Source organism: Mustela nigripes, chromosome 2, assembly GCF_022355385.1.
Source record: "Mustela nigripes isolate SB6536 chromosome 2, MUSNIG.SB6536, whole genome shotgun sequence".
Taxonomy (NCBI): Eukaryota; Metazoa; Chordata; class Mammalia; order Carnivora; family Mustelidae; genus Mustela; species Mustela nigripes.
In genome coordinates, this window is record NC_081558.1 from 173,480,462 (window position 1) to 173,496,447 (window position 15,986).

Sequence of the window (15,986 nt, forward strand, 5' to 3'; positions counted from 1 at the left end):
TAAGCTATGACAATATAAAAATTAATTCATTCCTACGTTTTCCCCCTAAAAACACCCAAACGGGACAACATGATTATAACATAGAATCACATGATACAAATTCAAATTAAACATCCTTAAATATGCAGATATATAAGAAAAATAATTTAAATAAAAAATTCTTAAACTAACAACTGATATGGACCAATATTAAGATCTGAAATAAGGTGACCAGATTCAGGAAAGAATTAAAGAAAAAACATCCTCTGATATAGACTTATATATAAGGTGCCAAGAAAAATAGATTTTTTTGCAAAAAATTGAATGTGATAACCAGTTTCCAAAAAATTATCTACATGTCCTAGTACTCATGCTCTTGTGTAGTCCCACCTACATGGAATCTGGGCTGGCCCAGTGACTCTATTTAAACAATAGAATGCAGCAAAAGTGATGCAGTGCAGATTCAAGCCTAAGGAGTTGCTTTTACTTTTGGATCCTGAGAGATCACATGGAGAAAGAGAGGCCCAAAGATTCCAATATATCAGCTGATCCCAGTGTTCTAGCCATCTTCACCAATTGACCAGATTTATCAATGAGCCATGTTGGAAAATCTAAAACAATTGTGCTACAGATGACTGCTGATCAGCTGACATTATGTGGAGCAAAATAACAGCCCATTTGAGCCTGGTCAATCCACAGAATTATAAGAGATAATAATTAGATTGTTGGTAGGTCACTAAATTTTGGTGATTTTTTACAAATAAATAAATAAGAGAAATATTCAGAAAACTTATGAAAAAAGCCAAGGGAGAAAAACAAAAGTAAAAAGAGGTAAAAATGATTAGAGAAAAAAATTATTGATATAGCTGATATGCAAGTAAAATCCAACATATAGGTAATGAGTCCCTGAAGAAGAAAAATAAATCAATTAAATAGAATCATGAATATTATAATCTAAGAATACTTTTCAGAAATAAGAATATATTTATGCATCACTAATAAGTTCATTATATGCTTTGGAAAGTTAAATAAACTGTTTGAGTCATAGTATATTAAATTTTAAAGTAAAAGGAATAAATACCCTCTGGGCTTCCAGACAAAAGAAAGAATATCAGGTTGGCCTCAGATGCTTTCGATGGCAATATATAAATCCAGACATACACAGTGGAGCAATATTTCTAGAAATTTGGGAAAAGAAATTTTTAATGATTTGTATCTATGACATTATTTTTCTCTTTGTGTTTAATCTGACCCTGGTTTTAATCTGCTTTTCATGCTATCACAAGAAATGAACTTCCAAAATGTATTTTTTTTATCTTGCTCATCACCTTTCAGTTGTACCTCCTTTGCCTATAATAAATCCAATTCATTAGCATGACGTAAGTGGTTTTCCATTGTTTAATCCCTGCTTACATCTCCATTATTATCTATGATATCGCCATCTTCCATCGCATTCTGTTTCAGCTAGATTTAACCACAAGATTCAAACTTGGAGCATTATTTTTATATATTATGCTCCCTCATTCTGGCACGAGTGCCTTGTGGACTCTTGCTAACTCATATGCTTCTAGTCCTGCATCAATGCCATCTCTTCTAGGAAGTTATCTATGATCCCCCCCATTACTACCATAAAGTAGAATTGAGCTGCATCTCTTTTATACCAGCTCTATTTCTTGTACTTCTTTTTAATTTTTTTAAGATTTTATTTATTTATTTGACAGACAAAGATCACAAGTAGGCAGAGAGGCAGGCAGAGAGAGAGGAAGGAAAGCAGGCTCCCTGCTGAGCAGAGAGCCCAATGTGGGGCTCAATCCTAGGACCCTGGAATCATGACCTGAGCCGAAGCCAGAGGCTTTAACCCACTGAGCCACCCAGGTGCCCCACTTTATAATTTTTTAAAGGACTTTATTTTTAAGTAATCTCTGTACCCAACATGGAGACTGAACTCACAACCCTGAGATCAAGAATTGTACACTCCACCAAATGAGCCAGCCAGGTGTCCCCCTTATACTTCTTTTACGGCACTTTCATTCTCTATTACAGTCAAAATTTTTACAAACACATTTCTTTCTCTAGACTGTAAGTTCTTTGAAAATAATAACTGGCTAAATTTATCTATTAGATGTTTAATAAGTTTTCTTAAATAAAAACATGATGAATGAATAAACTAATTTGGCATGAGTAATAATGAAGTTCAAAGAAACAACTGAACACTTTCAGGATGGTCAAGCTTCTTAGAATTCTACGGGACACACTTTATTATTTATTTATTTGAGAGAGGGAGCACAAGCAGGGGGAGAGGCAGAGGAGGAGGGAGAAACAGGCTCCCAGCTGAGCAGGGAGCCGACCTGGGGCTCAATCCCAGGACCCTGAGCTCATGACCTGAGCTGAAAGCAGACACATAACCAATTGAGCCACCCAGGTGCTTCTGAAGGACACACTTTAGAAATGAAAGATGAAGAAGGTTTTCCACTTGAGAAAGAAGGGAGCAATAGGACCAAAGTCACAGAAACAAGTAAATTACCTATTTAATGCAAGAATGCAGAATATTTGCTTGGTTCCTTTATGGATCTTCTCAGTATGCTAAGAAATGTAGACTCTATTAGATAGCCAAAAAAGTACTAGGAGATTTTAGTCAGGGGTAAGAAATGATAGAAAACAGTGTCTAATATTTCAGTTTTCCTCAGGGAAAAAATAACTGTTGTGAGGCTTGAACTTTCACTACACACAGAAAGCTGGACAAATATATGAAAAGCTGTTTCAGAAAGCAGACAAGAGGCAGCATAGAACTGCTGTGACACCTAAGAACATATGAAGTGAGCCTTGTCATATTCAGTTAAATGCTAGTCTAGATATTGCTGTGAAAGTATTTTCTAGATCAAATTAATATTTACAGTCAGTCGACTTTTAAGTAAAGGAGATTACTATAAATAATCTGAGTGAGCCTCATCCAGTCAGTACAAGATCTTAAGAGCAAAAACTGCCTGGAGATAAATTCTTCCTAAAGACTATAATAGAGAAATACTGCCTGAGTTTCCAGCATGCCCTGTGAATTTCAGACTTGCCAGTCCCCACGATCATGAGAACCAATTCCTTAAAATAAATATCTTTATTGGTTCTGCTTCTCTGGAGAACTCTAACTGATATATATGGTCAGATGATTTTTTTTTTCAAGTCTACCAGTGTAATTCAATGATAGAAGAGATAATCTTTTCCAAAAATCCAAAAAAAAGATAATCCAAAATCAAAAAAAGACAATCTTTTCCAAAAATCAAAAAAAAAAAAAAAGGATTTTTAAAAACTGGATATTTGCTTGAAAATAAATACATTTATCCCATAAATAAAAAGCAAATTAGAATAATTCTTAGAGCTAAATGTTAAAATTTAAACTCTAAAACCTCTAGAAAAATACAGAGGACAAAACTTCCCTGACCTTAAGGTAAGGCATAGGTTTCTCAGATGATAAAATATGCAGTGACCAGTTAAAAAAAATGATACATGGGACTTTAATAAAATGGAAACTTTTGTAGCAACATAATAACTAGAATTAAGTGTTAATTATGGCATCATAATATTAGCTGACATAATACTATTTACCAAACATTATTTTAATTTTTTAAAGATTTATTTATTTTAGAGAGAATGTGAGCAGGAGTAGGGGCAAAGGGAGAGAGTGAGAAACAGACCGCACAGCTGAGTACCCAGGTATCCCTAAACATTATTTTAATCTCAAATCCACACTGATGCTGAAATACAGTATTTGGTGGTTCACATATAAACCTAAATTAATGGCGCCTGGGTGGCTCAGTTGGTTGTGACTGCCTTCAGCTCAGGTCATGATCCTGGAGTCCTGAGATCAAGTCCTGCATTGGGCTCCCAGCTCCATGGGGAGGGAGTTTGCTTCTCCCTCTGACCTTCTCCCCTCTCATGCTCTCTGTCACTCTCTGTCTCACTCTCTCTCTCTCTCTCTCTCTCTCAAATAAATAAATAATATCTTTTTAAAAATATACTGAAATTAAAATGTAAATTATCTAGACATTAACCCTCTGGATGAAAAGATACTTTGGGAAATTATCCTTACTCTCTAATTTGTGTAATACATCTGGAAAAGGTAATCTTAAAATATATCTGGAGGAAAAGGTAAATTTAGCTTAGTGAAAATTACATATACAACTGAATGCTTCTATTCTATATCTATAAGAATTTTAAGTAATAATGAATAATGGGGGAAAAGGATGATAGAGTTTCTGCTTTTTCTTGTAGTTTTAGTTTGTCTATTTTTAATCCATCAAATATTTAGAAATTGGGGTATTAAAAAATATAAGAATTGTGGCCCCTGGATGGTTCAGTCAGTTAAGAATCTGCCTCTTGATTTCAGCTCAGGTCTTGTCTCAGGGTTGTGAGTTCAAGCCCCATGTTGGGCCTCCATGCTAGGCATGGACCCTACTTTAAAAAAAGGGCAAGGGTAAAAAAAGTATAAGAACCATGTATATATGGTCAATTAATTTACTACAGAGGAGACAAGAATATGTATAGGGAAAGGACAGTTTCTTCAAGAGTGTTGGGAAAACTGGACAGCCATGTGCAAAAGAATGAAATAAGACCACTATATTGTGTATTGAGGCCATACAAAAAAATTAGTTTAACAAAGAATAAGGACTTGGATGTAAGACCTGAAGCCATAAGATTCCATAAGAAAACTGAGAGTAAGTTCCTTGACATCAGTCTTAGCAATGACGTTTTGGAGTTGACAACAATTGCAAAGGCAACAAACAAAAGAAAAGATATTTGCAAACAATATATCTGATAAGGAATTAGTATCCCAAAATATATTACAATCTCATACAATAAGGGGAAAAAAAATCCAGTTTAAAAATAGGCAGAGAGACTAAAAATAAATGAATGAATGAATGAATGAAAGAATGAATTTTCCAAAGAAGACATACAAATGGCCAATACCTACACGAAAAGACTCTCAACATCACTAATCATCAGAGAAATGCAAATGAAATCTACAGTGTAAAATCACCTCAGACCTGTTGGAATGGCTATTATCCAATAACAAGTGTGGGTGAGGATGTGAAGAAGAAAGAAAGAACCCTTTGTGCACTGTTGATGTAAATGTAAATTAGTACAGCCACTATGGAAAACAGTAAGAAGGTTCTTTTTTTTTTTTTTTTTTTTAATCACAAGTGGAACTACCATATGATCCACGAATCTCACTTCACACTAAGCCATTCAGCTTAGACCAGTCATTCATGTTTGGATTTCTCTGCTAATATTTTGGAAGTAGAGCTCAATCTTCTTATTCTATTGTCTTAACAAATGGAATATCCCCATACCCATGCCCACTCACTTTATTTTACCACATACATTTTGACATATCCCAAACAACATATCCCATACAACAAATCTGTCTTGTTCTTTTTAGCAAGGCAAGTGCAGTTGCCCAAACTATCAAGTATTTTCCACCTCCCAAACAGTAATCACCATCAGGTATTATATAGTACCTTCACCAATTTATTTCTTTTTGTTCCAACTTTCACGACACCAAAATAAATACATGTGACTATGCCATCTTTGGTGATTCCTTTTCTTTTGAAAAGCACAGAACTTTTTTCTGTCACTGATATCCAGGAAAAAGAGATTGCTAACAAGTTTTCTATAGCTGTCTTTATATTTTGTTTTCCTACAAGATTGTATAAGGGTTCCAAGCATAATGAACTGTCCTTATCACTGAATTCTCAAAGTTTGCATGGAAGCATTTTTCATTAGGAGTGATATTATTGTTATCTATATACAATCTAAGCTATCTCCAGTTAGAACATATCCACTACCATTTATGCAGGGATATTTTATGTATCATTAGGTTAAAAAAAAAAATGGGGAGATAAACCATGAGAGACTGTGGACTCTGAGAAACAAACTGAGGGTTTTTGAAAGAGGGGGGTGGGGGGATGGGTGAGTCTGGTGCTGGGTATTAAGGAGGACATGTACTGCATGGAGCACTGGGTGTGGTGCATAAACAATGGAACTTGGAACACTGAAAAAATAAAATAATTTTTTTGAAAGTATTAGTCATTAAAAAAAAAATGGGCAGTTACCCTTTTCAGTGGAAGCTTGTTAGATTTCTACCTTAACCATGGTTGTATCATTATTTAGAAAGAAAATGTATACTGAAGTCCACATTCATCAGGCCATTTAATCATCTCCATTCAGACTCAATGAATTTTCTACCATTGAAATACAATGCCTTTGATCATGTGGTTTGAGTGTCTGGACTAACAAAAAATCATCAGACTTCTAGTGTTTATTTATTGGAAAAATGTCCCACTTATTTAACAATGTTCTCCCATCTCTATGGTAACCTGGTTTTGTCCTTCATTCTCAAGGACAGTGAATATGTTGGCTTCCAGGTGAATGTAATATCAGCCAAGCAAAAAACTTTATGACTCATCTTCTATTTTATATATTTGTCACATCTCTCCTAAGCCAGTCCACTTCTTTGTGTTCTTCTGATAGAATTACCATTTTGTTAATGCTATATTGATAACCAACAAGCAATGTTTGTAGCCATTATCCCTATTTGTCTTTGTTTATTGTCCATTAGTCCATGGAAGGGCATCTTGGTTCTTTCCATGGTTTGGGAACTGTGGCCATTGCCTCTATGAACATTGGGGTAAAGGTGGTCCTTCTTTTCATTGCATCTGTATCTTTGGGGTAAATACCCAGTAGTGCAATTGCAGGGTCATAGGGTAGCTCTATTTTTAACTTCTTAAGGAATATCCACACTGTTTTCCAAAGTGGTTTATTAACCAAACCATTTTGCTAAATCCTAGATGTTCGAAACTATGTAACTTAAATTCCATTGATAAAATATATACTGTAATTTGCCTCAAAGAAAAAAAATTTATTTTCCACTATCATGAACCAGGGGTTAGTTTCAGCTATCCCAGCACCAAAGTCTCAAAAGAGAATTTTTCCCCTACCCATCCTTCTTCACAAGGGCCATTCAAGTAAATTTCAAGTGTAGAATGACTTCAAATTCACAAGATAAAATGGGTTTATCCACTGTTTATTTACCCAAGTTTATTATCCAAGTTCACGTAGCTTAAGCAAGAATACACAAGTAAAACAGCAGCATGCATAACAGTAACATGACAGAAGCTTTGAATACTCTGATAGTTTCCAAAGCCTCATTCACTGAATACAAACTCTTGTATGCACAGATCACTCAGCACAGGAAAGGTACCATGTTGGGGGTCTCCCAGCTTAGATAACTTGCTTATAACCAAGCACTTAGAGGGATGTTTACCTCACATCCAATTTTAGTGCAACTGCATACCATAAAAACAGGCTCTACAATGAACAATCTTGATAAACTTGACACACTTGATGTACAACATACTTAAGAGCATTTTGGATCAGTAATAAGTTCATACTAACCTCACGAGGAATCTAATTTATCCCAAGTTAATGTATCTATTGGGTTGGCTTTGGAAGACTATATAAATATCAGTTCCTTAGAGGGTCCTCAAACTGGCATAAAATATGCTGAGTGAAATAAGTCAAGCAGAGAGAGTCAATTATCATATGGTTTCACTTATTTGTGGAGCATAACAAATAGCATGGAGGACAATGGGAATTAGAGAGGAGAAAGGAGTTGAGGGAAATTGGAAGGGGAGGTAAACCATGAGAGACTATGGACTCTGAAAAACAATCTGAGGGGTTTAAAGGGGCGGAGGGTGGGAGGTTGGGGGAACCAGGTGGTGGGTATTATAGAGGGCACGGATTGCATGGAGCACTGGGTGTGGTGCAAAAACAATGAATACTGTTATGATGAAAATAAATTTTTAAAAAATTACAGTTCAGCTCTTAACTATTTACTTTCAAAGTAATATAATACCCAGGATATTACTGAAAATATCTCCTGATAAAATCATACATTACTTGTGCAATTATGAAGCTAGTAAAAGAGTGTAAATATCATAGCATATGATTGGTTTTGAAGACATTTCAAGTAAAATGTGTTCCATGTACATTAAGAAACAAATATACTTACATTTATGTAAATAACAAAAAGTATTTTAGAATTACTTTTAAAAGACCAATCATAATTATAGAAAAAGGGTTTAATCAAAAAGAAAATTAAAATGTTAAAGAAAGGTGTAGTTTATAGTCCTTGTAAAATGAGTCACAAATACTGTGAAATTGCTGAAATAACCCTACAACTAGAGATGGTTTTTAAAAAGAATAAACTTAATCATGTGGAATATTTTTAAAATAAATTTTGTTATTGGGGACCAACTGAAATTAATTTTAAGACCATACAAACAAGTTGATTTTTTCCAATAAAGTTTATATGAGAGATAAATAAATTTAAGTGATAAGAGATATTTATCATATGCCTGTAATACTTTTACTATATTTGTTGAAACTATTGGCAAGATCTAAAGTGTTTTAAAAATACTAGAACAACAGGCATATTCTCATGCCTCTACAACTTAAACTTAATTCTCATTTTGTATAATTGTTTTTCCCTAAGTGAGTGTGTTCAAAAAAGATAAAAAAAAATCAGACTATTCAAGGAATATAATTGTTTTGCAAAAAGAAGACTTAAAACATCTATGCCTATATAATTCTAAAGTAAATTAGAATATATATATAGAAATTATATATATATATATATATCTTTTAAGTGATCATATCCCTGAATTGGAAGTAAATTAGTGAAAGAAAATCCACTGATAATTGTATATCTCTACATGGAAAGTCAGGTTCTTATCTCTGATATAACCTCTTTGCCTTTCCCTTAGTTACTCTAACTAAAACTGATAGGAATAGTAATGCAACCACGAGGCTGATCAAAATTGCTTTATATTGCACTCAAATATTCATAAATTTATAAATTATTGAATGTCATGCTGCATGCAGTATCCCTGATTTAAAAAAAAAAAAAACAGTGCATGAAATTACAGCTCTGAGCTGTGGTTAATTTTGATATTTCATTCTTTAATTCATGCCAACTTTCATTTTCTTCCTAACATCGACAATTTTCTTCAGAAATTTTCATTTTTTTCTTAACTTTATCATCAAACAGTACATTTTTTCTTAAGAAATATTTTCCCAAGAAGCAGAATTTTATTTTATTAGTCAATGAAGTAACTATGTGTGGCAGAAAACAACAAAGCCTTATTGATTTGCAAGTCCAGAGAAATGGGCTGGGCTCATTCATGAACTAAAAAACTAACTCTATATGGCAGCATCTATTACAGCTATTTCCCTCTGTAATTGTCTGTATCTATCTGGAATTTTGGAAAGTCCTAGAAAATAACTAATTTTCAAAAGCTAAATGCTTCAGATAAAAATAAAGCACAATATTTCTAATTAAGCAAGTTCTAGAGGTAATGTTCCCAAACTATAACTGGACCCATTCCAAGAAAGCTTATTGTGAAGCTGGGATGCTTCACACACACTTTATTAACTCCCCTGACCATTAGCCTTCTGGTGGAATGGCAGTCAGGACTTGGGGTGTTTTTTCAGCAGATGATAAAAAAGAAACATTTTGAAAATTGGCAACTATTTATTTCTTCATTATTCTTCTCAAGGCACCTATAACTTCTTTGTTCCTCAAGCTGTAAATAAAAGGATTTAGCAGAGGAATTATTATTGTGTAAAATAAAGAATACATTTTGTCATGATCATCAGTGTGGTCAGAACCAGGACGCACATACATGAAGAAGAGAGTGCCATAGAACAACGAAACAGAGAGCAGGTGGGCACTGCATGTGGAGAAGGCTTTGCTCCTGCCCTTTTCAGACTTCTTTTTCATGATGGCAAAGAGGATACGGATATAAGAAACCATGATGGCCATAAAAGTAAAGACTTGTATAAAGGCTGAAAAGATTAAAACCAGAAGTGTATTAACTGTAGGATCAGTGCAAGAAATTTTGAAAAGTTGTAAAATTTCACAGTAGAAATAATGTATTTCATTGGACCTGCAGAAAGTTAATCTAAATAACAAACCCACATGAATTGCTGAATGTAGAAAACCCATGAAATATGAAACACCAATGAACTGAGTACAGAGGTTCCTGGACATTAAGACTGGATAAAGCAAAGGGTTGCATATGGCTATGTAGCGGTCATAAGCCATTACTACCAGCAGGAAACACTCTGTGGTGGCACTAGAACCAAAAATATAAAATTGAGCCATACAGTCAAAAAGTGATATCACATGATTCTTGGATAAAAAATGTGTAAGCATCCTCGGAGTTACAGAGGATGAAGTACAAGCATCTGCAAAGGCTAAACCACTGAGGAATAAGTACATGGGGGTGTGAAGATGGGGATGCTTCCAGATGAGAAAAATCAGTCCAAGGTTGCCCACCATGGTGGTGAGATAGATGACCAAGAACACCAGGAACAGGGGGACCTGCAGCCCTTGAAGATCTGTAAGTCCTGTGAGAACAAACTCAGCCACGAGTGTCTTATTTTCTTCTGCCATATCCAACCTGTCCAGATGGTAAAATGAAAGAAAAATATTGTTGTAACAGTCACAAAATAATCATAAAAACTGTGTATTTTTTGTGTAACTGATGTAAAAGATGCCTCTCATATGATTACCAATTTTTAAATTTTTACCTTTATGTGTGTCCTTTAATATACATTCAAAAATTTCCGTAATAAAAAGTTTTAAATGATAATTCACCTAAAGTAACAAGTAAATTAAATACAAATCCTTCTCAACCCAACAGAGGTTTTAAGAACTGTATATGTTCATCTAAACATTATATGAAAGAAAGAAATTTCCCATTTTACCCAAGAAAAATGTAAATAGTTAAGAACAGTGAAGAGTACCTTAATTTCTACTGAACTACAATATAAAGATATAATAATCAAAACATTAAGGTAGTGGAATAAGAATACAGAAGAGGGCCAATGCAATAATAGGCAGCCAGCTCAGAAATAGATTCCATTATATACAGAAATGTGGCATAAGACAATACGATGTTTCAGTTCAGTAGAAGAAAGATGATGGGTTTAATGGATTGTGTTGCCATTCTTGGCTCTCTGTCTGGATATGAACAAGGTTAGGCTCCTAACTCACAGCATAGATACTTTCTAAGAAATTTGGGAGCCAACAATATAACATAGTGATTAGAGAAATTCTTATCCAGGAAAGAGTATTGGACAGAGTCAGATGGCATATAATAGGTTGGGAAATACATTTTACAGTGTATATGAAAGATACAGATTTATGAATAACATAATATATAATATAAGAATAACACCAAATAGATAAGAAAAAGGCAAACAATCTAAAAGAAAAATGAATAAAGGATATGAACAAGCAAGTTTACAGATGAATAACCAACAAATAAAATGAAAAGATGCCTAGTTTCCTGTGTGTCACACATAAACACACATGTGCAGGTGCAGGCATGCACACACAAACACATACACAGATACTTCCTTTCTCACATATCAGATTAGCAGAAATTAAAGTGAATAGATACTGCTGACTCAGGTGAGAAAAGTGCTCCTTTCATGTTAATTGTGGATCTATGAATTGCAACAGTCTTCTAGAAAGAGCAGTTTTATATGATACCATTTAAATTTTAAATAAATACATATACTCTTTGACTTACCATTTTGCCTTACATATACCCTAGAAATAAAATCACAACTATTCAAAGATAGATATACACAGAATATCCAATGCATTATTTTTCAAGGTGGCAAAGACCAGACACATCTACAGTGAGATGGCTAAATAAATCATATTTATGTATACTTATGTTTTGTAATACAAATCATCCATGAAAAAAGGAGTCATTCCACGTGAACTGGGAATTTTCATGATGTAATTTTTACCTGAGAAGAATATGATACAGAGAAGTGTAAATAAGATTTCATTATTGTAAGATGAGCAATGCATTTTTAAATCTTCTACCTGGAAAAAATGTGGAAATTAGAAATTAAGTTGATAGCATTGGGCTTTCTAGAATAGAAGTAGAGGTAGAAATGAGGGGAAAGGAGAAGAGGAAAAGAGAGAAGTCAAAATAAATGTTCTATGAGAACAGCAGCATATATATTATGATCTCTTTCACATAAAATTATGTAATTGATTTATTTGTGTGTATGTCTATTTAGGCCTTTATACATACATAAAGAGATGTGTGAAAGAGTCTCCAACATGTTAATAATAGGGAAAAGAAACAAGTATGATGAAATCCTATTGTTTTCTTTTTCAAGATTTTCACTGAAGGGTGCATTATAAAATTAGGATGCAATTATCTGTTAATTTTTGCATGTATATATCAGTTAAGGACAGAAGTAGTCTTCAGAGAAATTAACATTTTCTTTTGGAAATTGTCAATGGGAAACAACATTTAACCACTGAGTGTAGATAGAATTTTTTTAATACCCCCAAATTACCTGTAATTGTATAAAATAGAAATTCAAATAGAACAAGAGTTTTTTGGAGGGTTTTTTCAATTTTAGTAATTTTATTTATTAATCTTATTTCTCCATACTTACTTTTTAGTCACTGTTGTGGTTTTAACAAGTGGTGTTTGTATGAAGTAATGACATTGATTTTTTTTTCATGATTTATAAATAGTCTCTGAAAGTAGTCTAAAAAGTTTTCCAGTGAATACAGTTTCTTTTATATTACCATAAAAAGAAAAAGGAAAACATTCAGATATACATATTGTTATGGTATTTCCTGAGATGAAAAAAAAAAGTTATCATTTTATAGTCATATCTCTCAGTACTGATAGAACACACACAAAAAAATTTTTACCATTAGAATATATTTGAAAAATTGAGTTTGTTTAATGTAGAAATAGGATCAAAGGCTCTTTTTCAATGAAATAGTGATCAACATAAGAGAAGACTGTGAGATATTATTCTACCCCCACTAAAAATAAAGAAAGAATTTATGAGCTTTAGAATTTTTACTTTTGAGTGTATACCCACCAGGAACCCCAATATAGACAACACAGACAAAGTATTAATTGAAAATTTAGAACATAGGAGATTTTTGCTCTGCATACACTGGTCCAACTTTATAGTCTCAAATAACCAAATGTTGGTTTTCCTAGTTTTAGTTCCTACAGCATGTAACTTGGCCAATTAGTAATCTCTGTGAATTTTTTTTCTCAAGTTATGTGATAAATGAGACAAGGAGCAATTTTGAAGTTACCACCAGTGACTTTAGCCCATATTCTCATGATTTCATGAAATTAAAGAATTTGTGTTGTACTCAGCAACAAACCTTAGGCCAGAAGTTCCCAGTCTGAAAAAGTTACAAATAAGTTAGATTTGAGCTGCTTAGCTTATATCTCAATTACGCAAACTTCACATTATGAAATGAACTCTGAATTTTTCTTACCACAATTATTGAATTTTTCTATTTTTCTTTCTTCTGTTAACCAAAGTTTATTATTTAAAAACTCCCTCCAGGGGTGCCTGCCTGGCTCAGTGGGTTAGGCCTCTGCTTTCAGCTTAGGTCATGGTCTCAGGGTCTTGAGACCGAGACCAGCATCAGGCTCTCTGCTCAGCAGGAAGCCTGTTTCCCCTCTCTCTCTGCCTGCCTCTCTGCTTCCTTGTGGTCTCTTTCTCTCTCTCTCTCTCTCTCTCTCTCTCTCTCTCTGTCAAATAAATAAATAAAATCTTTTAAAAAATAAAATGAAAAATGAAAAATAAAAACTCCCTCCAAAATGTGTTATTTATCTATCGAGTAAAAATTCTAACTAAAATATACATGTTCAGACAGACATTTACTTCTGTCTGTCTAGATTTTGGTTGCTGATTTAAAAAGAAAAAAGTCCTTTCCTGACATTAATTTCTTATTTAGGTGTTTGTTATCATACAGACAAATTGCAACACTATATTAATGAAAATCTCTGCTCTCTCACCTACTTCCTGTAAATCATGGGAAATTGGAAATGTTTTCTTGAAGTAACATAGAATGTACAGAAATGAAGCAGTATTATTTGTGCATTGATTTTCCTTAGAAACTCCAAACTGGAGATAGATAGCATTTCTTCCTGCTCTCTGCAAATCTATTCTTTAAAAAATTCTGAAATTCCCTTAATGCTTCAGAAGGATTCCCAATAGGATGAAGTCAAAGTTGTTCTACTGGGCCTTGTGAGCTAATCCTCAAATCATCTACACACCAATAGTTATAACAATTAAAACGGTACATTCTGTCCTCAGGGTTTACCATAGGGGCATGTTTATAAAATGTCACCGAATGAAGTTTAGAATAAGCTTGTTTTCCTTCCTCTTGTCTCTTTTAATGGTCCCACTACCCAAATACATTCTTGTCCTCTTGGATATCCCAAAGGTACATTAGAATTAACATATCCAAATCTGAAATTAAGATCTTCCTCCATTCCATCCCCAAACCTGGCATTCTTCCAATGTTCCCTGTCTCAGGGAATAGGGTTTGCAAACAAGTATTTGTGCACACCATAAATCAGGAACATATTCATGAAACTAACTTCTTCCTCAATTCCATTTTTTTTACTACTACCTCTAGATGTTATGTACCAAAGATGTCTTAAGTCCAAATATTTGTACAGTTAATTGTAAAATCCATAATGCATTCATCTCCTGCCTGGACTTATTAAATAAATTCCTAGCAACACTATCCATATCTGCTCACACAGTCATCCACTTCATTTTCCATTTTCCACACTGATGCCAGACTGATTTTTATAAAATGCACACCATTTCACCATCATCCCCTACACACTTTCCCCACTCAACATGTATAAATAACTTCTCATTCCACATAGAATAACAACTAAAATTGGCAATCCTAAATATCCATTTCTCGATATTTCTGAGAAATAGACCCAGTAATTAACTGTATACAGTTGACGAAGGTTTTTTTGTATTACATGTATATATTATTTATAGTAACACTAATTGAATTCACAAATAATAGCCAATATTTTACTTGATCGACATAATAGAAGTTTAGTTCTCCTTTATGTAAGTATGAAGTACATGTTCTTAACTGAACAGCTGTTCCTTCCATTTGATGATTCAGAGTAGCAAACTCTTTCCAACTTGTCACTCAAGAATTTTTCACATATGATTTCCTTCAGGGTTTGTGTTTCCATTTGGATCAAGCTAAAACAGGGAAGTTCAAGGGGATTCCAAATGTGAGGTTCTTATGACCCAGAAATGTAAGTGATATACATCACTTTCAATCCTAAACTCAATCATATCGCTATAGTGGGTGGGTCTGTGTGTCTAGGATAAAAAGAAAATAGATTTGGAGGTCACCTAACAGTTTCTTCTCCTGATTTGACTATAGTTTCTGATTCTCATTTACCTGTTTTGCCCTCCTTCCCCTGTAGACAAGTACTTTCAACATCTTCCCAAGAGAGTCAAATCCAATTACCATCTAGCCTGTAATCTAAGAAAAAGCTAGGATCTCCAGTTGATACTCTGGCCTCTCCATCAAATCCAGGTGTAGCTGTTCTGTGTCTGGAAACCAAGAAATTTTTTAGTATTTTGGCACATGTTATAATTACACATTGACAATATGCAATTTTTATAGGATTTATCTGTCATCCTCTGGAGAACATGAACTTTGCACAATATCCCGTCTTTATCAACATAATATTGTCAATATAAATGAACCAGCCTGTGCTCTACAAAACATCCCCCAAATAAATATTCCTTCTGTCCTCTTAACCCATTACATTCTCTTCTTAGTAAACTTTACGCCACTCAAAAGACTTACTTTTTTTTTTGAGGGATCTATCCACCGCAAGAAGACCTCTGTCCTTAATCTGATTTTCTGACTATGGTACAGATTAACAACATTTTGCTGAGTTAAACTGGATATTGGATGTTCAGCAGCTGTCCCCAACCCCAGTGTTCAGTCTGTCTCTATTCCAGGGATCTCACTATGTGGCCAGCAAGTCTACCCTTGTGTAGGCATAGATATAGGGTGGGTCTGAAATATCTGGAGATTTAGC

The 15,986-nt window shown here is 33.9% G+C and overlaps 1 protein-coding gene across 1 annotated transcript; it reads right to left on the reverse strand.

Moving 5' to 3' along the window:
- Positions 1-9,562: 9,562 nt before the first annotated feature.
- On the reverse strand, positions 9,563-10,486 carry LOC132010243 (olfactory receptor 5AC1-like). Its single transcript, XM_059388163.1, has one exon. It carries the CDS (start codon positions 10,484-10,486, stop codon positions 9,563-9,565), a length of 924 nt encoding a protein of 307 aa, XP_059244146.1.
- Between the last annotated feature and the right edge of the window lie 5,500 nt (positions 10,487-15,986).